This window comes from Anthonomus grandis, chromosome 4 (genome assembly GCF_022605725.1).
Source record: "Anthonomus grandis grandis chromosome 4, icAntGran1.3, whole genome shotgun sequence".
NCBI classification, from domain to species: Eukaryota; Metazoa; Arthropoda; class Insecta; order Coleoptera; family Curculionidae; genus Anthonomus; species Anthonomus grandis.
This window is the reverse complement of record NC_065549.1, coordinates 38,983,057-39,007,603: the sequence shown is the minus strand read 5'-3', so window position 1 is coordinate 39,007,603 and position 24,547 is coordinate 38,983,057. Positions and strand designations below refer to the sequence as shown.

At 34.1% G+C, this 24,547-nt stretch overlaps 1 protein-coding gene and 1 long non-coding RNA gene across 5 annotated transcripts in view; both read left to right on the top strand.

Annotated features, from left to right (window-relative positions):
* LOC126734760 (guanylate cyclase 32E) overlaps nucleotides 1–24,547 on the top strand; it is a 261,555-nt gene that overhangs the window by 212,425 nt on the left and 24,583 nt on the right. For all 4 annotated transcript variants that reach the window (XM_050438480.1, XM_050438481.1, XM_050438482.1 and 1 more), the window contains 7 exons: nucleotides 2,453–2,631; nucleotides 2,686–2,791; nucleotides 2,857–3,042; nucleotides 12,398–12,574; nucleotides 19,698–19,818; nucleotides 19,874–20,065; nucleotides 20,784–20,953. In XM_050438480.1, the coding sequence (XP_050294437.1) occupies nucleotides 2,453–2,631; nucleotides 2,686–2,791; nucleotides 2,857–3,042; nucleotides 12,398–12,574; nucleotides 19,698–19,818; nucleotides 19,874–20,065; nucleotides 20,784–20,953 (1,131 nt within the window). The remainder of the gene's footprint in view (nucleotides 1–2,452; nucleotides 2,632–2,685; nucleotides 2,792–2,856; nucleotides 3,043–12,397; nucleotides 12,575–19,697; nucleotides 19,819–19,873; nucleotides 20,066–20,783; nucleotides 20,954–24,547) is intronic.
* Nucleotides 21,590–22,164, top strand: LOC126734762 (uncharacterized). Its single transcript, XR_007660165.1, has 2 exons — nucleotides 21,590–21,796; nucleotides 21,859–22,164. It is a non-coding gene; the product is annotated as an uncharacterized LOC126734762 (long non-coding RNA).

Sequence of the window (24,547 nt, the reverse complement as noted above, 5' to 3'; positions counted from 1 at the left end):
TCGGGCAATCCCGATCAAAAGAAAAATGATCAGTTGGAATTACTTTATTCCTGTTTTGCGCATTGGCCCTAATACAATTTATGCATTTTTTGTCATTTGAAGTACATTCTCTAAATTTGTGATCTTTACTACATTTAGGACAACTGTCTTTTTTCTCATTGCAGTCTTTACCTGTATGGCCGTAAGCACAACATCTATAGCACTTGGTGATACGCAGATAATCCTCCACTCTTGATTTCCTCCATCCAACGAAAATTGACTCCTTTTGCAGCAGCAGTCTGCGGGCACCTGGAGAGACTTCGACTACTAGGTTGCTTATATTATTGCGTTGTTTTAGTTTGGTAACATATTCAGATCATATCTTTAAGAATATGATCTAGATCATTCAATGATGAAATATTTTTAATAATATCATCCGGAGAATCCAATCCCTCCAACCGTACATCTCTTATAAGCATCCTAGGATTGAATTTCTGGGCTTTTTCGATATTGTATTTCTTGCTCATAGTTTCACTAAGAGAGTTTTTTTAAAACTTCTAAAGATTTATCGTCTTGACAATGAAAAGCAATACCTCCACGTATTTTCTTTGTGTTATTGATGCATGCTTTAATTTGCCCTGAATTGATTGTCTGCGCTATTTCATTTAAAACATTTTTCTGTTGTTCTTCATTGTTACCTTTAACAATTAGGATAGATGATTTTGATTTAAGAGCATCACTGTATGTATTTACTGAATGGCTTTTGATCAGACTATTTCCGTTTGAGGGCAGATCAATTCTTGATTTGTTAGATTCATGAGAATCAAGAATTGATTTCTGAAGCTTGATGGTATACTCCGAATTTTCGAGGAGCTTTTTTGTCAACTCAAGTTCCCGTTGCAAACAATCTACTTCTTTTTTCACTATAGCAAGCTCATTAAAATTATTAATGGCTGTTGGATTAAAAATGTCCACGGCTCTTTCATTGCAATCTTCGTACAGCCAATGTAAACTCGACAGGTCTCCAATACTTTTGAGCAATGAATTTGTAAGACTATAGCAGGCAGCATGGTATTTTCGCAAGCACCCACTACATTTGACGGCTTTGTTATTGACAATAAAATTGTCTTTGCATTTGCCACAGGTTTCGACAGTCATATCACTTGTCATACTTAAATCACAATCTACAGCACAACAAGAAGCATCCTGTATATTGTGCAAAGGACGGACCCGCACAATTTGGCAACCTTGATGACTCTGACCTACTTGGCTGTTGATGTCTTTTTGCAGCCTGTGACGCCGAGTGGCAGTTTAGGTTAGTTTTGGCGAAAAAATTACTTACACGTATTTTCTATGTTTCCGGCTGTAATTCACACATTTATCACAGTTGGATAGACAGATATAATACCTTAAATGCTGATTAGCCTTTTGAACCAGAATACTAGTTTACTTTCACTTCACAATTAATATAAATTCAGGAAAATCATTAGACAACAAAACAATACGATGTTACTGTTGGCGACGTTGCAATGAGAGTTTAAAAAAAGTGGCTTTCCATTTGAAAAAAAAAAGTTGGGGTTAATTTGGACCCCCCCCCCCCCCACTGTAAGTGAAAAAATACAAAAACTATCTTGAAATGTGAAAAAAAATAAACAAAAATCGACGGGTCTCAGGAATATTGCGAGATGAATTTTGATTAGTTTTAACTGAATTTATTCCAGTTAAAGTCACCACACTGTATATGCGGACTATTCAAAGAAAACGTCAACGTGACAAGAACGAGGTCACTCGGGAGTCGGTGTTCTTCTACACAAAAGGTGCACTGACTTAATAAAAATCATTACGTACTACGTAAGTATAGTGACACTCACACTGTTGATTGAATATTTGGGTATAATGATTGAATATACCTATATTCTCAATCAACGCTCACACTTACTTTCTTGAAAGGCCCGCCGCAAGTTCAGATTCAGTTTTTATGAGAAAATATAAAACACCATTATTAAAATAAACAACAGTGGATAAGGAGTCCTATTTGGAGACGTTAATTCTAGAATTGGCTCAGACGAAATTCCCAGAATTAAACAAAGATTTAACGAACACATATTAAATGAAAACGGATATACAGATAGTATATCAGGCAGTAATGGAGGTTAGGCAGTAATGAAGGTGGATTCTTAATCAGCCAATTTTTATTTTTCTATATGACGTTTAATGAAATTTTTGATGGATTTACTTTATCCTTTGCTGATATTGCTTCTAACGTATTTCAGTCCGTCATGCTTTTTAGGAAGATTTGATTTATTTTGAGGAAATTCGTTTGGATTTTGAGAGGTACAACTCCTGGTCAATGTTATTGAACTATTAATAACTATAGATTTTTTGTTATAAATATAAAAGCCATAAACACAATGAGACTAAAATTGCAGAAAATTGCAAAAAGCAAATCTGTGAAATAGCGCAACATTTTTAGGAATTCCGATACATAAACGACAGCCGTCCAATTCAATGGATAGGAGGCAATATTCCCAAAGCAGAACCCAAGTGTGGTTTTAAGGGTGAAAAGTGCGTTTATCGAATAGACTGGAGAATGATAGCTGGCGTTATAATGGCAATTTCTGTATTTTTCGTTGGTGGGTTGTTTGTGTTTAAGTAAGTTTCGTATACTGTAATAATTTAATTCACATCTACATACATTATTTTTAGGCACTACAGATATGAACAGAAGCTTGCTTGTTTACTTTGGAAAATAGATATTAGAGATGTAACTATTATACCCATAGATATACCCGACTCTCCAAGTAAAAGTATGGTAATACCTAGTTAAACATTAACCGATACATATGTTTTTAAATCAAATTTATATAAACATTTTAGGTAACTATTTGTAAGCATAATGTTTTTTCATCGGGAGACAGAAGAGGAATAAATGAAGTATCAGACATTTCTCCGAAAAGGGCTTATACGAACATAGGTCTTTACAGGGGTAACATTGTCGCTATTAAGTATTTAAATAAAAGGACACTTGATCTAACAAGATCTATAAGAAAGGAATTAAAACAGGTAAGCCATATAGTAGTTAGTAGTTAGAATAAGTTGGAAAATAAAATGAAAATCGCGAGACTCACGTTTGCTATTAATTGTCACTTTCGCAAGGCTTGTGTGACTATTTATGGGACACCGCATTTCATTTATTCATTATTTCTATTGTTAGTCTTTTCATTTCTTTTAAAGTGTTATAAACTTAGAACATTGAAAGACTATAATTAGTAAACAACAACTTTGTGTGAGTTCAACATGTGCACAGGGGCAAGAGAGGTGTTTTGTTTACAAACATATTCATCGATTCTCTATTCTCAAGTTTAGACGCATTTTCTAAACAGAAACTTTTCAGCTATAAATCAACACATATAATAATGTTAAATTAAGTTATTAATGTTAGATTTTGGATTAAAAATAAAAAGTAGAAATAGATATATGTTATTCTAAGCGCATAAATAACACCTTCAAAGCAAAAAAAAATTATTAACATTCTTATTCCTAAAACCGCTTTAAACAAAGTGAAATGGCAACACTGCAGGTTGATGTCATCTTGCGAAATGTCATTTTGACAAACGGCTTTATGTTTACATTTTAAAGTTATATACTTAATAGTCAAAATAATATAAACTAATAATATACCTAATAGTCAAAATTAAGAAGTGGTAAATTATGGTGAATGAAAACCAAATTTTCAGCGTTTGCCGGCAACAGGCGATTTCGCTTGTTTTCGTAAACCAAACCTGCTTCGGAAAACAGCCTCTCACTGAAAACACTGCTGCAAGGAGCTGAAAGGTATACTTTGGCAAACTTCATCAAATTGGGATTCTCTTGTAAATTAGCCGACCACCAAGCGTACGGATCCCAGTTGTGATCAATTCGAACTGTCTTCAAATAACCGTCAATCTCTCTTGCAATCGGATTTTTCGCTTGATTTTGACTTTGATGACTTTGACTGTTATTTTCATGTGCTATTTCATTAAAACAATCCCAAAAGGTGTCGTGGGAATCGCGAGTCACATTGGAATCAGGTTCATTTCTGCTTTTTTTAGAAGGTGGTGGTGTGGATGATGGCGATGTATCACTGCTGCTGGAGGACTCGTCGCAAGTCATTTTTAAAAACTCTAACAAGATCTTTTGTCGCGCTATTTCAGCTTCGAGAGTCCCTAAATAGTTTGTTTTGAATCTGGGGTCCAAGAAAGTTGCAATAAGATAATTCGGATCTGTAGATAATGAGCTAAATCGAGAATTCAATTCTTATTTTAAGGCAGCTCTCATATAAAGTAAATCAGCTGTTCGTTGCGCAGTCTCATCCTTGCATAGGTATTTTTTCAATGCTGCTAGATGCGGTATTACTTCGGATATGCAGGAGAGACCAGCACTTGTAATTTTAGTTATCTCTTCGAATGGCTTCAAAAGTTTGACACATATTTCCATCAAACACCACTCATGAGTCGTTAAATTAGTTAGTGTGTCGTAATCGGCAACATAAAGGGATATAGCACGTTTTTGTTCTTACAAGCGTTCTGATATGTAAAACGTGGAATTCCACCTCGTATCCTGCACTATTTGATGTTCGGGTAAACTCAACTCCTTTTGAATTGCCAACAGTTTTTCTTGAGCTAACCCCGAATGATTAAAATGTGTAGAGTTTGTCTAGGTAAGGAAAGGTACAGTATGGCAGACGGATCTGAAACACTTCGGCCTGCGGTAAGGGGAATGCAGGAGTGGAGACAACATGGCCGACTTCATTCATAAAAAGGGACAGTGGCGTGTGGTATTATGTAAAACTATTTAAATTCGATTTAAGGAAAATAATTTTAAAATTTATTAAAATGAATTTTCCTAATTAATTATTCATTTGTATGTTTTATGGTTTTAGAAATAAGTCCTTTTTTTTGGTATTCAGGGTGTCCCACAATCAACGTCACAGGCTATAACTTTTTTATTTTTAACTATAAAAATTTAAAAAAAAAATTAATAACTATAGGACCGCTACCCAAAATTACTTAAAAAAACTACCCCCAACAAATACATCCCCCAAAAATGAATTTGTCGGGGATAGTTTTTTTAAGTAATTTTGGGTAGTGATCATATAGCTATTAAAATATATTTAAAAAAAAATATACTTACAAATAAAAAAGTTATAGCCTGTGACGTTGATTGTGGAACACCCTGTATACAGGGTCGCACGCAAATATTTCTGTTGCTAAGCCGAATTTTAAAAACAAAGTTTAAACAAAAGTTGCTAAGGTCACAGGGGGCCACGTCACTGCAATAGTACGTGTATTTTGAAGGTCATTAAAAAAAACAAAACAAAAGTCAAACGTCGACTAAAATGAGCCACCTGGTATAGATTATAAAAAACGAACAGCATAAGCGTTTTGGCAATGATAAAAGTTCGGTTAAACTAGGAACGGGTATTTTTATGTTTTTTTTATGCGAAATTTTCACTTTTTTTGGTATTTCCGAAAAAGTAAGGTAATTTGAGAAAAATATAAGGTAAATAACTTACCTAATTTTTCGTTTACTGTTATTTATGTTAATGTTTTTTTTAAGTCTCACACACTTTACTTAAACATGTTTTTATTTTCACTGGTGAAATAAGCGAGCTCGTTTTCTTTACCTTCCAGCCTCGTATTCACTATCGTCTTCACTACTACTGCCATTAGTGTCACTGTCCTCATTTCCTATTGTGATGACAAGGGGCTCGATTTCTTCCATGATTTGGTCAGTTTCCCAGAATTTATCCTCCAGAAGTTTTTCCGTGAGCCATCTAGTAAAATTTTCCCTATTCATTTGGCCATGGTAATCACCTGTGGCCAATTCGGCTTTAAATATTAAACAGGCATTGTCCACAAAACCCTTGTCGGGACCTGCATGAACAATTATTAGCCGACCTAAAATATCATTTAAAATATATATATTTCTCAAATTTAACGGGTCCTTGCCCGTGAAAAAATATATGACTGTAACTTATACACACTGTTTTGTATTGTATGCTTAGCCGTTGAACTAATATTTTTTAAAACATCAGTAACCGTATCGCTCTGCCAACATTTCTTGAACGTCAAATCGATATCCACCCAAGTTTCGTCCAAGTAAATAATGTTTCGGCCTTCTTCATGATATTTTCGTATTTCGCGAAGATATTTGTATCTCCAGGAAAAAATATTGGGCCTCTCCATTAAGATTTTCCTCTTATTTTGACATTTATGCCAAAAAAATCCATTTGACTTTAATAAAAGACGAAGCGTTTCCCTGGAATAAGAAAAATTTGCCTCTTCTTTTAATTTTCTTCTTTCTAGTTGTAACAACTTTCTAGTTGTCGGAACCACTTTATATTACAGGTAAAATCTGGTGATACAATGCCTAACTTTGAAAATGAAAACTATCATCTTTTTCGACGACAGTTTTCCGTGACAGTTTTTTCCCTGGACTGGCTAACATTTCATCAGGGTTATTTTGTCGCCTTTCTTCATCTTCCTTGTGAATTTTTCTCACAGATGATACGGAGACTCCGGTATAAAGGAAAACGCGATCAAGCTTACGCTTAAGAGGCAATTTCATCGAATTATTTGCAGCTTCTTCATCACAAATCCTAATAACAACATTTTGAATGCATAGTTGGTATACAAAAAGCAATAAAATATAATATAAACTATTGTTTTTTTAAGAGGCAATGTATTTCACTTTTTTTAAAATAAATTATTATAACTTACCTGTAAACGTTTGCTATCACTTCCCTCGTTTGACTATGAAGGACCTTATTCTCAGTGCATTTATTCATTATAATAAATGTTATTATTCGTATATATGTAGACAATAATAAAACAAACTAAAAAATTAAATATTAGGTATTTCATGTAAGTAATAAAACAGTGAAACTCCAAACCTACGAAAATTACACTACCTACTTATATATATACACAATACTAATATCAGTTTTTTTAATTAATAGCCACAAATAAAACAAAATAATAAATAACATATATAAACGGAATCCAAAAATCAATGACAAAACCTACGCCACTGTCCACCCTTCAATAGTAATCAATGTTTTGAAACGGCAGCAAGCATTGTAAACAGGTGACAAAGACGCTGTCCAATGAACTGTCGAAATCATTCATAACATAAACACGTACGGCGAGGGAAACCAATCACAAGCGTTCAGGTTCATAATGGCTGACCACTATTATACAAGAAGTAGGGGAGTAGAAGTAGGAATGTAGAGTTTGAACGTAATGTTGCCAGATTTACTAAACATTAACCATTTTTGGACAAACATTTAATTGTACCATATTTAATGGTAAAACAATTGCGTATTAAAGCCAAAATGGAATAACTATTTAGATTATAATTCTTAACATTTTATCCACTATATCTTGTGATTGTAAAAAATCTTATATTGCATATTATTAGAAAGTAAGTCCCGCACAATTATGTTTTGAGGTTAAACGTGGCAACGTCGAATATTTTGGCCCACATTCCTGCCGCTGTTTCAGATCCACTTGCTAGACTATACACCATCTCTTTCAAAGCTGCGCCAAGTTTTGTCCCCTAATAACACGCGATTAGCGACAGTAGCGCGTCTTTTTTTAATTTAATTTAAAAACACAGAACACAAATATAACAATTAACGCAACGGCACTGTTTATATGCAAATTGGGGCGATCGATACCGTTGCTTTGGCAGCGGCGTAAGCAAATTTACTGCGCAATCGAGCCGAACAACACGTGCTGTACCTTTCCTTAGCTAGACAAAGTCTAACGAGACGTCTGCCTTTGCTTATCATTTCGATTACTTCGGGCTGGATCTTTAACGACTCAGTAACAATCCTCTGAAGCGAATGAGTGAAACATCTGGGAGAACTATACTCTGCCATGCGAACACCTTTCACCATGTTTGCACCGCTGTCATGAACAAGTACATGTATTTGGTTTTGGTAAATATCCCATCGAGCTGCAATAGCATTGAGCTCATTTGCTATGTTTTCCCCTGTGTGGGCTCCGTAGAATGGTTTCATAGCAAGAACTCCGTGTTGAAGTTGGAATTCCGGAGACACCCAATGGACTGTGAAATTCAGAAAGCTAGAGTTATTGTGCGCACACGTCCATATAGTGACAGAAATTGCGACAGCATTTGAAATGCTTCCTTTGATTTTTTTCAATAATTCTGTTGTAGATATCTGGAATAATTTTTTGGGTTATATCTGTGCGACTTGGTAATTCATAGCGAGGTAAAGCATGTCGAAGAAGTCTTTTAAATCCAACTCTTTCTACGATACCTATAGCGGCTCATTATCTAGTGCAATCATTTCTGCAATTAAATAATGATTTTTTTGCCTTTAAATCATTAACATTCCAAACTTGTTTTCTCTCAACGCATTCTGATAAAGTTAGCTGCTTTTCTGTCGTTCTCAAAAACGAACTTGTACTAGAGGCACCAGACTTCTCAAGCATGGTAGTTTCTTATCTTTCTTTTCTCTGCCTTTAGCTTTGTTAAGCAAAGCAAACTTCTCGGGATGTTTTGATTTTACGTGGTTAGTCATGGCGGAAGTACTTAGAAGGTAATTTCTAAATTTACCCGAAAATAACCAAACATACACATACTTACCAGCCTTTTTTCCTTCTCCGCCCCGAGATATTTGAAGTTGGCACAGCAAACAGTCAACCAACCTATTGTTGTCCTTATTTATGTCAAAATATTGCCATATTGGCGACCTTTTTGTGTTCGATGACATATTTAGAACTTCTAAACAATAAAACTATCTGCACTCTATCTACGCAGGAACTAAACCGATTTTGAAACGTCACCAACAACACGTGTCCGGTCAAACTACGCAGAAACTAAACTAATATGGAACCGCCGCCACGACATGCCCCCAGTCGATATAATCGAATTTTAAACGAAAGACGTCGAATAAACCCGATTTCGATGGCAGGATATTCGGCCCTCCGGCCTTGCTGCCCGCCGAATATTAGGTATCCGGTATCCGGCAAAACAACTATCCGTTTCATCTCTAGAAGACATATTCTCGGAAAATCAGTATGGATTTACAGAAGACCTGAATACATCACATGCAGTATTATAAATTAAAAAATTTGTAAAATTGTAAAAAAAGTATTGCAGTTTTCATTGATCTGGCAAAGGTCTTTGCTACGATACCGCATACAAATCTTCTTCAAACTTTAAATCATTACGGTATTAAAGGTATAGCACTAAAGTTATTTGGAAGTTATTTTAAAAAGAGAGAGCAGGTCCTCAAAATAGATAATACCTATAGTGATCCATTATATATATGCATCAAAGTTTCTCAAAAAACAATACTAGGACCTATATTGTTTAAGATATACCTAAATTCTCTCCTAAATATACCGTTGTCAAATAGTATCATTTGCTAATGATACTGCTTTAATCTTTAATAGCAAAACATGGCAGGAGGCTAGAGAGGCTTTGTGTGATGGATTTAAGCATGTAAAAAAACTGGTTGTGTACCCAAAAATTAACTTTGAATATGGAAAAAACTAATTACATAGCCTTTTCTTTGACCAATTCAAATTAATCACCTTTTAATAAAATTTTATTGGATGAAATTAATAATCAAGAGATCTTTGAAAAAAAGAAATCTAAATATTTAGGACACATTAATCATCTTGCTAGAAGAATTAGACATGTGATTTAAACATTTTACTTACTAAGAGAAATTTTAAGCGCTAAATTTTGTATTCTTATTTATAAGTCCTTAGTAGAATCTTTAATAAGATACTGCATCATAGCGTGGGGCGGTACCTGCAAAAGTACATTGCAGCCTTTGAATGTAGTATAAAACATAAGGGAAATCAGTCTATTGAAAACCCAGCTTTAGTCACCGAATTATTTGCTCAACATTTTACTCTTGACCATCAATAAAGCTGTAACTCCAATATACATGATTTGCATAATGATTATCCAACCATATTTCTGAATCCTGTTAATTCTCAGGATATATTTAAGATATTGATGAACCTTTCAAATAAATTTTCCTCTGGTTTGGATGAAATTCCGGTATTCGTTTTAAAGTTTGTTGGGATTCACTTAGCTGGCCCCATTTCCAATGTGATTAGTGAGAGTCTTGCTACCCAAATTTTCCCTTCTGCTCTTAAGCGGGCAAAAGTAGTGCCTGTTTTTAAGAAGGGAGAAAAAGCGAATATTGCCAACTAATGGCAGGTATCCGTATGACCATCCATATCAAAGGTGTTTGAAAGGGTCATCTATCAAATAATGATGAATTATTTAACTCACCATCAAATAATAAATAAACACCAATACGGATTCGTTCCCAAAAAATTGACGGAAATGGTCATTCATAGTGCAATACAATATATCATGGAGAATCTTGAGAGAAGGGCCAGTGTAGCTGGACTGTACTTCGATTTGTCTAAGGCATTTGACACGGTTGACCATTCTTTACTGCTGGACACCTGGAACGGTATGGCATCAGGGGGCTAGATGCTAATTACTCAGTTCATATCTAGAGCAAAGAGAACAAATAGTTTGTGGGACACATGGAGGGCTCACCAACGTTTTCCCGCCCTCAAATTATAGGAAGAGGTGTGCCTCAGGGTTCAATCTTGGGACCTGTGCTCTTCCTATTATATGTCAATGGTTTGCCTGAGCAGGGAACAGCTCTGGTATAATTTGTCAATTCGCCGACGACACATCAGTTATAGTTGCCAGGAGGACAGTGGCAGATCTTTCACGGGGCTGCACAACCGCAGTGGAGCACATGAGGACCTGGTGCTCGGACAGTAAGTTGTCTTTGAACTCGAGTAAAACGGGGTTGATTAATTTTTCGAAGGCCACTGTTGTATCAGATCACTACTTATGTGGTCTGGTGGGCAGTCAATTCCTGTAGCCAATAGAATTAAATTCTTAGGAATACACATTGACCCCAATTTAAATTAGGAGAAACATACTAAAAACCTTTATTCCAGATTAGCTAGCTTATGCGGATTGATTAGAAGATTAAGGGATGTGTCTGAGGTATCTATCTCTTCGCCTATTTTATTTCGGACAGGTACAGTCGATCTTACAATATGGTATTTGTTTCTGGGGATCAGCAAGAGGAGCTCTAAATATATTTACAATGCAAAAGCGTATTATTCGTTGTTTATTGGGCCTGACCTACAGAACTTCATGTAGACCTTACTTCAGCAAACTAAAAATACTCACCCTTCCCTCCTTATACTTTTCTTCCTTGGTGTTATTTGTGAAAAAACACAATCATTTGTTTGTTGAGAATAGGACAATGTACGCTGAGGATGTGACTATGATTACACGACATAGAAGCGATCTCCGCATTTAATTACATAATCCAGCTTACTATGAAAGAGGTTTTCATTATATTGCCTTCAGGGCTTATAGAATGCTCTTTGCTGATATTAAAAGCATTGAATCTACGGTCCAATTTAAAAAAGCTGTTTACCACTGATTGCAGATTAAATGTTTTTATAATTTTACTTTTAGATAATAATTGTAACTTATGTTAGATATTTAGAATATTTATTTTGAATTTTGTTATTTTGTTTATATAAGGCTATTGCCTCTATAAATTCTAAATAAGCAAAATTAATGCATCCTATGGGAGCTAGATCCTCCTTTGTATCACGTTGCTTTGTCGTCCTGTTTACGATTTTGTTGGCAAATAAAGGATATTATTATTATTATTATTATTATTATTATTATATATACTTCTTCAGTATATATACTTCTGTATTGGTATGGCAAAGCTACATCAAGTGGAAGTGTTGCCTGAAGGGGCAAACCTTTTTTCGTAAGTGCTATTGCTGTTATGGTAACAATACAGAAATAATTGCCTATGGAATAGGTTTTTACGCTCATGGACATCATCTTATCTCATTTTAACGCTCCGAGGATTTAACGTTATTAATACAATCACACATAAACTTGTTCACATAGTGGTATTTAAGAATCTTCTAGATCTATTGACGTTGGCTTAAAAAATTTTATAGGACCGATTTTTAATCATTTTACATGATGAAAATAATTTTATTAATACATTTTGCAAACCAGTAAATTTTACTCAAAGAATGTTATATTTTATACTCTCAGATAATGTAATTTTTGCCGGTATTCTGGTCACATGATGCCTGTGTCAAGAAATAGAAGAACCTTTAATCTTCTATACAGTATATTGATTGAAGTAAAGGAACCCTCTGCTCTAATATATATATATGCTATAGATGAGAGCACAATAGTTCGTTGGACTAACCTTAGTTGCTGATAAAATGTTTGAAAAATATTTCGATTAAAACTGATTTTAATTTTTCTATTTTTTTTTCTAATTTAATATATAAATCTATGTTATCATTTTCAGATTCGTGAAATCCGACATGAAAATCTAATACCATTTGTGGGTGCAAGTGTAGATCATGGACAAGTGGCTATATTAACTGCTTATGCCGCCAGAGGGAGCCTTGAAGACGTCTTAGCTAATGAAGATCTTTATTTAGATACTATGTTTGTCTCTTCTTTAGTAACAGACATTCTTAAAGTAAGTTCAATCATATACTTACAGAGTGTTTCATATGTTGATTTTGAAGTACAAGCCGTTAAAAATGTATTTTTCAAACATAATATGAGATTGGTTGCTTAACTAAGTCACAGGGGATTTCCGGTCATAAGCCTAAAATGTCTATAGGCCATATTGGGTGTTAAGGCATAAAAAAATTCGACAACAAACATTCATATAAATAGCTAATTGGCTAAAAGCATTGATGTTAAATTTGCGTTGGTGATATGGATGACATTAGGACTTTCTTCTACCCAATAATTTGCGTTAAATGGAAATATATCATCAGCTATAAAATAGATAATCCAAAGTTTTGATCTCAGTAAGTCATTTCTTCAAACCCATCACAAAATATCAAGCCTGGTGGAAAACTAGCATAACATACTAGCATATTGAAAACATATTTCTCTAAGATATCTTAAAATTCCTTAACTGCCCTTGTTAAACATTTGTCAATTATTTGAATTATTTGTTTAATTATAATATTGAAAACTACGGAATTTATTACTAAAATTGAAGCAAATTGTCAGACAATATTTGATCCAAATTTGAACATATCATTAATACAAAAAATATATGTATGATATGTCAAATACTACAACTAACTACAAGTAACTTCATATTAGTTTAACATTACATCATACAATGTAATATAAATAAACAAGAGAATAACCTGAATGTATAAAATAGACTATCGTACTCCTCAACAGAGTAAAAAGCAGCAGACACTAAAAGACCTTTGCTCCCTTCCTAAACGCCTACCTACGACTATTCAAGTTTCGCCAAACTCCAAAATATTTTCTTAGAATTATAAAAAATTAAGTTTTCCGTTAAGTCAGATGAAGGAATAAGTAACACAATACAATATGTGAGCTCCTGGTACTGATTGTACAGAATTGGAGGAACTGAAGTTGCTGCCCTTGCATTTTATAAAAATTAGGCATACTGATTCTAAAATAGAAGGATCAGTTGCCTGTAAAACAACCTGATATCTTTATAAGTCACCATCATAGATATATAAAAAGGAGTATATAACATTTCATTCATAAATTCGCTTTGTTTACGATCAGAGGCTGGAGAGAAAAATGCTACAATATCTACCATAAGAAGGATGAAGATATAAGAAAAATCAATCGTTCAACAACGCATCGCGCTGTCACGTGATATTCGACTACTATTTCAATCGACCAGTGGCATAACTTGGCTTTAAAGAAAACTGAATAATAGTTAAAAAAATTGAAAAATTATTGAGAAAGGCTGCTTTGTTAAAAGAAGGTTACTTTGTTACTTTTATACATAATATAAAAGTCAAAAAAAATATTAATTTTTATTCATATTTTTATTAATATATTCATTTATTAAAATTTGTAATCATATTTTAAAAATACCTAGAGAAAAAAGCTTCTTGTAGTTTTTCAGTTTTCTAGTATTAAAATATATTGTGTGAAATAAAACATACCCAAGATTTACATATATTATTATATTTTATAATATTTACATACGCCATACCTAGATAGTTACAAACTATGCTGTGTTATAATAAACACAGAATCACTCTGCTTTTTACATATTACAATTAAATTAAAACTACATTATATTTACATAGTATACTAAAGTGTAATATATATAAGTAAAGTGTAATATAATACACATACATAGGTACATAAAGTCATTAATTTCTAAACAAAATTGTTTTGGTATTTACACTTCTACTTCGATTTTCTGTTTAATCTAATTGTTTTTTAGTTTCATAATAAATTCGAATATTAAAATATGATTTTAAAATTAATTTACATACATAAATTGGGTATTCTGATAAAATATTATCAAAGATATGGTCACCAAATGTGTCATTTACAATACTATGTATCAGTTCCAAAGTATAATAAAATATATACGTTAACTATCCTCTCCTATATTAAGCATTACATACAAATTCAAATAAAAAAATAGTATTCTTAAAATTTTACTTTTAATGTATACGCCACTGACCCACGTCATAATCGAAAAGACCAAGGTTAAGGAATCGTTTTTAGTTACCTCCGAAATATTAATTATGGATAAGAATAATCTATTTTCTTACCTTTATCTGTAATAGTTTTACCGAGATTATGCACCAAAAAATTGTTGCAGGCCTGGCTATAGAATATTTTAAGAGGACCAAAAAAGCTCACATCCAATGGCTGCAATCGGTGAGTTATGCGAGGAGGCAAACCAACCATAATCACTCCAAACTCTCTGCACAAATTGATTGTTTCTAAAGATGTATGGGATGAATGATTATCAACAAATAATAAAACGGGCATTTTGTTAGAAGGAGAGGTGTATTTAATAAAATGATGAAGGTATTGAACAAAAGCATCCTGTATTCATCCATCCGCTCTGTTAAGCTATACCTCAGGAATTAGGAGGTCATACATGTAACAGTTCAGAACACATTCTCACTCTGGCAAAAGCAAAAAAAAAGGGTAGAACGTACGATCTTTGTGCATTCATGGCACAAACAACAGTCGTGTTCTGGCCACGCTCACCACTAGCCACTTTTGCCACTCTCTTGCATCCAGTTGGAGATAAATTTTTTGGCTGCTTAGTTGGAACGGTGGACAAACCTGATTCGTCTGCATTATATATTCGATCAGGCGTAAAATTGTGTTTTATTTTAAGTTCCCGAATCAAATCAAAAAATCTCATCACTTCAACTCGATAAAATCCTATTAGACGTCCGATGGACGTAGACTCAGGGATCCTTAAGCTGATTTTGCGCCTATTCATGAAAGAAATTAAACAGTCTTTACTAGCCAGCTTTAGAGTTTTGTTGAACTGATGATGTGAAATATTGTTTCTTTCAGCAAACTCGTAGGCAAGTTTTCGGCATTGCAAAGAGGTAATACCAAATGCTCTAATGTTAAAATCATTGATATGGTTCGCTAGTTCAATTTCTTGTGCTTCTGTAAAAATACGTTTAAATCTGCCGCCGCTTTCTGGTAACATTTCGTTTTCCCATGTTCTTCTTAACATACCCCCGCAATGTTGGTTCAGGCACTTCATAAACAACGCTTGCTCTATTAACTGCCATATTTTTATTTTCGACGACATAAATCGCAGCAATTAAACTATCTTCTGACCACGAACGGCGTTCACTTTTTCTCTTATATTTATGCACCATTTGTAAAAAAAATATTTGAAGAAAAACTCTTTGCGGCAATATGACGAGTTCGTCGACTTGCCCCCAAGAGAATTTATAACAAAATTGTTATAAATGAAACAAACAATAAAATAAAATTACTTTGTGATACTTACACTGTTAATTTATTGGGTCCTAGCAACAAAATGAACATCAATTAGGCAAAGTTTTGACCACACTTTTTGCACATAAACTTACTTTACTGTACGGCAATATTATAACGACTAACTAGTAAACACAATTTAAAGCATAAATTCGAATGTAGTGATTAAGCGCCACCTATCTTTTTAAGGTATTACTAGGTCCCGACCAGACATCAAATTCGTCATCTTGCCCCGTTCGTCAACTTGCCCCACCTTACCCTACCGAAAACCGTAACAGGCAACATAAGACAGCTGAAGCATATACGTAAAACAATACATTTACCCACATATTGGTTAACCAGAAGTAGATATGGGAAATAAAAACACCAACGGGATCTGACAAGGAGACTTCATAAGTTACAGTTTTTCAATCCAATAATGAATGAAATAATTAATAAACCAGGTTAAAAGCACAGAGGGGGATATACACTCACAATTAGAGGCAATCAAAATCGTATGCTATACCGATGATGCCATAATTATAGCAGATAATGAGTATAACTTACAACAGCTTCTATACTCGATCTAAGTAAAAGCAAAATCCTTCAACATGCAGCTATTGCCAAAAAAAAACTAAAGCCCTTGTCACCTCTAAAGAACCATGTAAACAAATAGAAAAAAGAACTATGAGATGTACCGTAAACTGGCACTCGCACACGTTTTCAGCAAATTTCCCAATGTACCCCCGTACATTGTAACTTTACAACTTTGCAAACATTACATTGTACCGACCTATTTAAGGGCTACCCATGGCTGGTATAAAAATTGGAAGAATGCAGCTATTGGTCCCAAAAAAAATTTGTTTGTGGGGTGTGCAAGTTACCCCATGGTTGGGGCAACTTGCACGAAAAAATCCATGAAAAAATTTTTATAAATTGCATTCTAAAGTATATTCTGTGCATGTTACCCCTTAATCATATGGAAAAAAACCTATAACAAGGGCCACCGTTACAACCAATTAAAAATCAATATTTTTAAAGAAAAAATAATATATTGTCAAAATATATGAAACTTAAAAACAAATTCTGTACCTATAAATGCTTAGAAATATTAATAAAAAGTTCTTAAAAAATAAACAAACCTTATCTAGCAAAACTTTGGTAAAATAAGGCACATTCTTTGAAAAAATCATAAGTGTAACAAAAACAAAACATTGGCTAATTATTATTGTCAACTAGGAAGTCCTTGTCGGCATCACTGTCATCGACTGGACATTGTCTTCCGAATCCTCACACCATTCGTACACTCACCGTTCGTTCCTCACACCATAGTGAGTTGCTGAGTGCATGGCAAAACGCTAGATGAAGAGGGTCCTGGTTCTTCGGCTATAGTTCGAAATTCCTCAGGAACGGTTAGAGGATTTTCAGAAATATTAGGTTCTGTAACAGTGCGAGACGCATCACTTCTAGGTTCGACTTTTTCCCCTTTTGCATTTTTGCTCAACCCCTGTTCCACGGTGCTCTTTCAACAAATCAACCAAGCTGTTGTCTAAAATTCTTTCGATGTCTGCAACTTCTAGTCCACCAGGAATGCGCTTCAAAACTTCGTCGGGATTTGCAGGATGCAAACCAGTTGCTCTAAATCCTGATTTGAGATTCTCTGCTACATTTTGACTTGACCCTTTCCACAATCTGTCCAGTAGGTTCGAAAATTGTTCTTTCGGGATATAGCCTTGGAACCGCGAGTCCTTTCTCCACTGATCGAGAATCTCTCTCCATTTTCTTTTCATAGGTGCATACGCTACGGCACATCAAGGAGCTGCATTAAATGCGTGGCATTGGCTGGGAAGGGAGTTATGTAGATGATTTGTACCACATGCCTCTATCACCTGTGGTGAAAAGTAGCTTGCCAGGTTGTCACCAACGAGAATCATCTGGTCGTTATTTTCTCTGGTGGATTCGACGTGAGGCAGAAAAAGCTAGAAGAACCACATTTCGAATAAGTTGATGTCGAACCATCCGCTCGCACTGCTCTCATATTTTGTTCCTAGTGGTCACCTTGCGTCCAGTTGTCATAAAGATTCAAAGCTTTATATACAACCATTGGTGGTAAAAGGTCTCCATTCGCATTTCCACAAACCATTAAACTGGTCGTAGCCCGGGAATGCTCCTGAACTCTTTCCACTCTCTTCGTGTTCCTTGGCACTACCACCTTCCTGGACCCAGGATCATCTGTAACGTTGGTTTCATCAGAGTTATACAAATTTGAGCTTTTCACTTCTCTAATTGCTAAGTCAATATTATTAAAGAAATTTAAAACTTCATTACGATCTACTGATGCTCTGGATCTCTTTATGTTTGAAGCCATTCTAACGCTTAAATGGTTCCTTTTTATAAATAATTGTAAGAAATCAGGTCCAGGGAAGTTATTTTTGAATATTCGAACATTTTTTCTTTGTTTGTCCAAGAATTTTTTTATTACGTCACGAATATCATCTTTTGTGACAGGAAATCCTCAATTTGCTACAACACCCAATGTCTTTGAAATGAGAGCCTCTTCTTGATCACTTAAAACCTTTGGACGACCAGAAGAAGTCTCCGACCTAACGTAGTCCGTTCTATATACTTTGAAAGTTTCGGCTGCTAATTTCCTCGACATACCCGCATTTACTGCATCTACCGCTTGGCGCAAGGCGTTCTCTGAGTAATTCCGGTAATTTCTTGCTCCCGGAGTTTTTTTGTACGTACGAACCATTTTTATACTTTATTTACCTGTAACAACAGAAAGCCGTCGATAAAACACAAAATAACATAACCTAAAAAAAAAGTAAACAAAAATACACGTGGTGTGCAAGTTACCTCGGGGTGGGCAAGTAGTCCCACATTACGGTAAATTTGCCTTGGAAAATAAAATAACAGAACAAGTCATGTCGTTAGAATACCTAGGCATAAAAATTATCACAAGCCAATAAAGCCAGCCGAATTTCAGGTGAACTTTGAGACATTATTTGGAATAACACCAACAAGAGCAAAAAGTTAAAATTGACAAAGCCTGTATTAGACCAACACTTTTGTACGCTACAGAGATAAATGCCTTACGAACAACAGGAAATAAAAATACACAGAAGTACTTTTAGGGGTATGCACTTAATATATATACAAATTCACAATTTCAGAATACTTTTCAGAGTACACACTAGGAGACATAGAAAAAGGAACTTAGTTTTATACAGAAGAAACGAATGTGAAGTGGAAGACATCTTCCGATGGGGACGCAAACATAGAAGAAACTAGAATAGCAACATGGATAGTATGATGGAAGAAAGAATGGCAAAAATCGCTAGAGGTGGAAAACCGTGGACTAGATGCCCTCTCCCTTCCGAAAAACCTCCAAAGAGGTGGATGGAGTTACGGACCTCAATGTCTCAAAAGAATTAAATTGAAAAAAATAGGTCCGAGGCCTACTATAGGAGGAAGAAGGATAAGACTTAGTAATATCATGTCAAACGCCTTACTAATATCGTAAAAAACAGCCGAGCTTACTTTGCCTTTATTTTTTTTCTAAAAGATGCAAGATTACATTGTCAGTATTCGCAGAACTTTGAAAACTAGACTAACGGGTAGAGAGATTTATGTTTTTCCAAACACTTCACAATTTTTTCGATAATTTTAATGAGAAATGAGACAATACTTCAATGGACAATTTTTTTTACCACATTTAAAAATAGGTATATTAGTAGCCATTTTTAGGAAACTCGTCCTAAAGTATTCCTTATATATATCATGAAATACCCTGTAGAAGAATATTTACTTATTTGTCTAACTATCATATTTTTTAGGGCTTAATTTATCTTCATGATAGTGACATAGTATCGCACGGAGATTTTAGATCAGCTAACTGCCTAATCGATACCAGATGGGTCCTGCAGATTTCCGATTTTGGATTACATGAATTTAAAAGTCAGCAATATTTATATTTACCGTTACAATACATTTAAAGTGAAAACTTTTGTAGGCGGTCAAGATGATCCAAACTATGCAATAAAAGAGCTTAAAAGAAATTTATGGCGTGCTCCTGAATTGCTCAGGATGGAAAATCGACCTGCTCGTGGAACACAAAAGGGCGACGTATATTCTTTTGGGATAGTACTCTACGAAATGATCGGAAGGTCAGGTCCATGGGGTAATGTCGCCATGCAGCCTACAGGTAAAAAAAGAGTAACATTTATTAAATTTTAAATTCTGTAAATAATAAGGCTAATATTATTTTTAAATACCACGCAGATTTTTATATTTGAAAATCTGAACTGTTAATTTGGATTATCTAATTAATTATTTAATTAATTGTGCTTTATCAATAGAAAGTTAAATATTTTTTATTTTTAGTTAACCACAGGCTAATTTAAACCCTTTATTAAGCAAAATTAATTTTCTCTTCTTCAAGCTGATAGTATTTTAAAGACCTGTATGTCAAGTAAACATAGTCAGGGTCGTCAGTTATATAGTAGATCATAATAAGCACGTTGATGAACAGTGGACCTTGATTATAAGTGATCAGCCTATATTAAAAGATCTGCTTTTATATCTCTTTGTTTTTTGAAAAATCTCCAAACAATTTAAACACACCCTGTAAATTAAGATCTTGAGTGCGGAAATCAATTTATTTGTATTAATGTAACTTACAAACAGACAGATATAAGTTACAAATTTGAAAGAGCTCTGATTAAAGCTTTCCCTTTGATTTCTTATGATTTTCTGTTGCTTGTTAGTTGTTGGGTATTTCGGTACTAAATAAAGAAATTTGCCAGTCGTGTATTAATTCCTATATTCATATATTTGTAGAAATTTGTAAGCACGTCTTATAATTGTTTTATTAGCTAAAATAATGTCTTCATTACTTGTAATTATTTGCCTATTTATTACAGCAATAATTGATCAAGTAAAGAAGGAAAATCAAGATGTTCCATTTAGGCCTTCACTGGAGGGCTTAAGAATTCCTAAATATATAATAAACACCTTTAAGGCCTGCTGGTTGGAAAACCCTGACCAAAGACCAGATATTCGTTATGTTAGGGTTAGATTAAAGGAAATGCAGGTAATACATCATAGCATCTCAATTATATTTTTAAGAAAAAACCTCATTTTATGAATATCAGTATAAAAATAAATGAATACTTTCTCACTTCCAGGGAGAATTAAATATTAAAATTTGCTTTTATGAAATTTCTACGTAAGGTCTTTTAGGCTTCTGTATCTCAGTTTACTTACTGACTTTTTTCAGCACCTCCGTCGTACGTGCCTAATAAAATGACGTCCATAGCGTTATATTGTAAGATATTGGTAACGTATCTTGTTGTAAAGGGAGTAACAATTTGTAGTTTTACAAGATGTTCTGCTACCTCAAAATGCTTACCAAGCATTTTCATATATTATTGCCTTTAGAGACATTTCTAGCTTAAGTGTCACAAGAGACGTTTTTATTTTTATTTGCTTAATTCTTCAATTCATAAACAAGAATATAGAAAAGAAGACCAAAAAGGTAAACGTCACGATCAAGAGGACAAGATTAAACATATGCATTTCAGAAAAGGACAAAACATAATCATGGACACCTACAACTTCGAATGCGTAAACCAATTTCAGAACCTAGTGTAACGGATGTTTATCGAGCAAATTAGACAATTGCAAAATATCCTATATTACGAGTATAATATTAGAGGTTATTAGCACCTCCACACGATGTCATAATTTGGTACATTAAATTGCAAACTATTAGGAAATAAGTGGGTCTTTATATTAAGCAAATGGTGAAATACTAAAAAAGGTGCTGACTTAAAAAGATGTGGTTTTACTAACGTCGGTATGCCCCTTCGAACCTATTTCAACAATTTCAGCCTTTACACTAGGATCAGTTATAACCTCGGATAAAGATATCAGAGTAAAATAAACGCAAGAATACCAAAGGACAATAAATGTTTTTTCACCTTATAATACCTGTAGGTCACGACTGATATCTAGGAACTCTAAGATGCAGATATATTTGGCATTAATCCAGTCAATTATTATGTATGGAACATGGACAATGACGAAGCAGAACGAACGAGTGCTAAGACGCTTTGAACAAGAGATGTTGCGGAGACACTTTGGACCTATAATAGATAAGAAAATTCACAGATTTTGCAACATGCGCAAACATCGTAGGCGTATTGAAAATACCAGATACAAGTACGGTGGCTGTTATTTTTTATATTTTATATTATCTTGTGACGTCATTTGAAAGTGCTCAATAAACGAAACATAAAAGAATTAAGCCTTGTTTGGAAAGCAAATTGACATTTATTGATTTCTAGGGATTTTTATGGCATCAACATACTAAAATTTGATCGAAATCCATCAAAAATAAATAAAAACTGTCAGATACCTGTAATTTGACAGATACCTGTAATTTTAAAGTGCTTATTTTTTATATTCCCTATGGCACCAACATACTAAAATTTGGACGAAATCCGTCGAAAAATAAACAAAAACTGTCACCGACCTTTGCAGTCGGCAAAACTGTTGACCCCGATCGTGTTACGTGTTTTGATCTTTCAACGCCTTATGGCTTATTTATTTCTGCTCTCGTTCTCTTATCTTATTTATGAGCATATCGAGTTCATATACGCGTTTGTTTATTTCGGGCCCCTATGTATGAAACCATAAGTATTTTCAACACTAAAAACTTTTAAAACTTATAAGTATAAATTTTTCCTCGTTAATGTAGGCACAATATTCGCCAAAAAGTATGTCAGAAGCTATAATGTAGTTCCAGTACAAACTGACAGGTTCTTATGATCATTATTCATTCAGTTTGTTATTTATTATATTTTTGTAATTGCCATTAATTTTAACGGATTATTTTTTAAAATTAGAGTGCCCCCCGAAAATTCCGCCCTTCGCCCCTTCCGCCTCTTTTTTACTACCCACTCTGGAAAGAATTGAGCAAAACTCATCATAGCTATGCGGGTGGTATAAAATACGGCTTTTATTTTTATTTCCAAAACTCTTGAACGAGGCGCCATTCCATATGGCTCTAAAATGCGCCACCAAAAATAACAATCTACGTATCCAAGCAATTTTGCGAACACGCCCCCATTTAAGTATTATCGAATTTATTCCACTTGGCTGATAAACCCTGTATTATTTCAGATGGAGGAAAAGTGAAACTTTTTAGTTATTTAAGTTTACCCAATTCTTTCATACACATCTCATTATCCATATCTGGATATTTATCACGAACTTTTATTAATTCTCGATGAAGGGAACTAAAGCCACGATCACTTTTATTCAAATATTCGGCAACGTAAGCAGCACAAGAATATTCATCTAATATAAACTGAACATCCATATTTGACTGCAAAGCTTTCGAAATACATGGATTAAATGGACTGATCCAAATGTCTTCAATCCCACGTTTCATAAAAAGCGAGGGTCGATGAATGCCATGTCGAAGAATGTCCAAATACTCATCAAATGACTCTAAATAAAATTTTTGAAGGAATTCCTCATGCATTTTTTCACATAACAAAACTTTTGAGTTATCCTTATTAACTGGCAATACCGGAATTAATACCCTAGTTTGATCCATTGGCCAAAATGGTGCCCCAAAACGGCATTTTTTTGTATTTTTTTTGTAACATGTATGAGTATGAGCATGCGTTTGTAAATTCCTGGGGCTTGAAACTAAACATTCTTCGGCTGAGGCAATACTATCAATTAATGCAATAGTTTCCGGTAAATGTTCATCATTTAATAACTGTGCCTCGTGGGAAGGTGGAGCGTTTTCAAGCCATAATAACATATGACAGTGTGGACTACCTCTATGCTGAAATTCCACCCAACGAAAGTAATCTTTTAAATAATATTTTCCAAATGGGCCATCTCTCTTTTTTTTAGAGCAATCATGATTGTATCTACTAATTTGTTAAAATATAGGCAACAAATAACAGGCTCATTGTTCACTAATTCCGCTTTAGCACTATTAGACATAATATCAAAGATACTATCGTCAATGTTATCTTCATCGTCTAAATTTTGTTGAAATTTATAGGCGCATTTTAAGAGTGGCTTCCAATGTACCTCTGATGCACTAAGTGTTACAAATACAGTTGGTTTTCCGAGTTGACGCATCATACAAAATAAGTCCTTTTTCTTTGACTGCCAATATTGCATCGAATTAGGTATATTTTTTAAAAACGACTCATTCTTTTCCATGCTTTCTTTCACAAATTCTGGATCTAATAAATCTTCTCTTGTAATATTTTTTACCTCATGGTTATTATTGCGAAACAATACTTGAAATGTTTGAATAATTCTCAAACGCATGATTTTGGCTGCCATGTAAAGAATGTGATTAGGGGTAACACCACGTCTATCTTTTCTACGGATTTCACTAGTTGCCATCATATAAGGAGTTACATTAATTTTAAATTGTCTTTCATGTCCGTAATAGATAGCAGGAAATGATAATTCCTCTGCATCAGCGTCAAAAGATAATGCAAACGGTTTGTTTTTCTGACCTGGGGCTAAATGTAACACCATATCTTCCCCCCAAAAAATTGTTTGCTGTTGCATGTTTAATAATTGCTCAGTTGTTAAAATTTTTTCTTTACGCGACGAAACTACGTCCATCATGTCTTCTTGACTATTC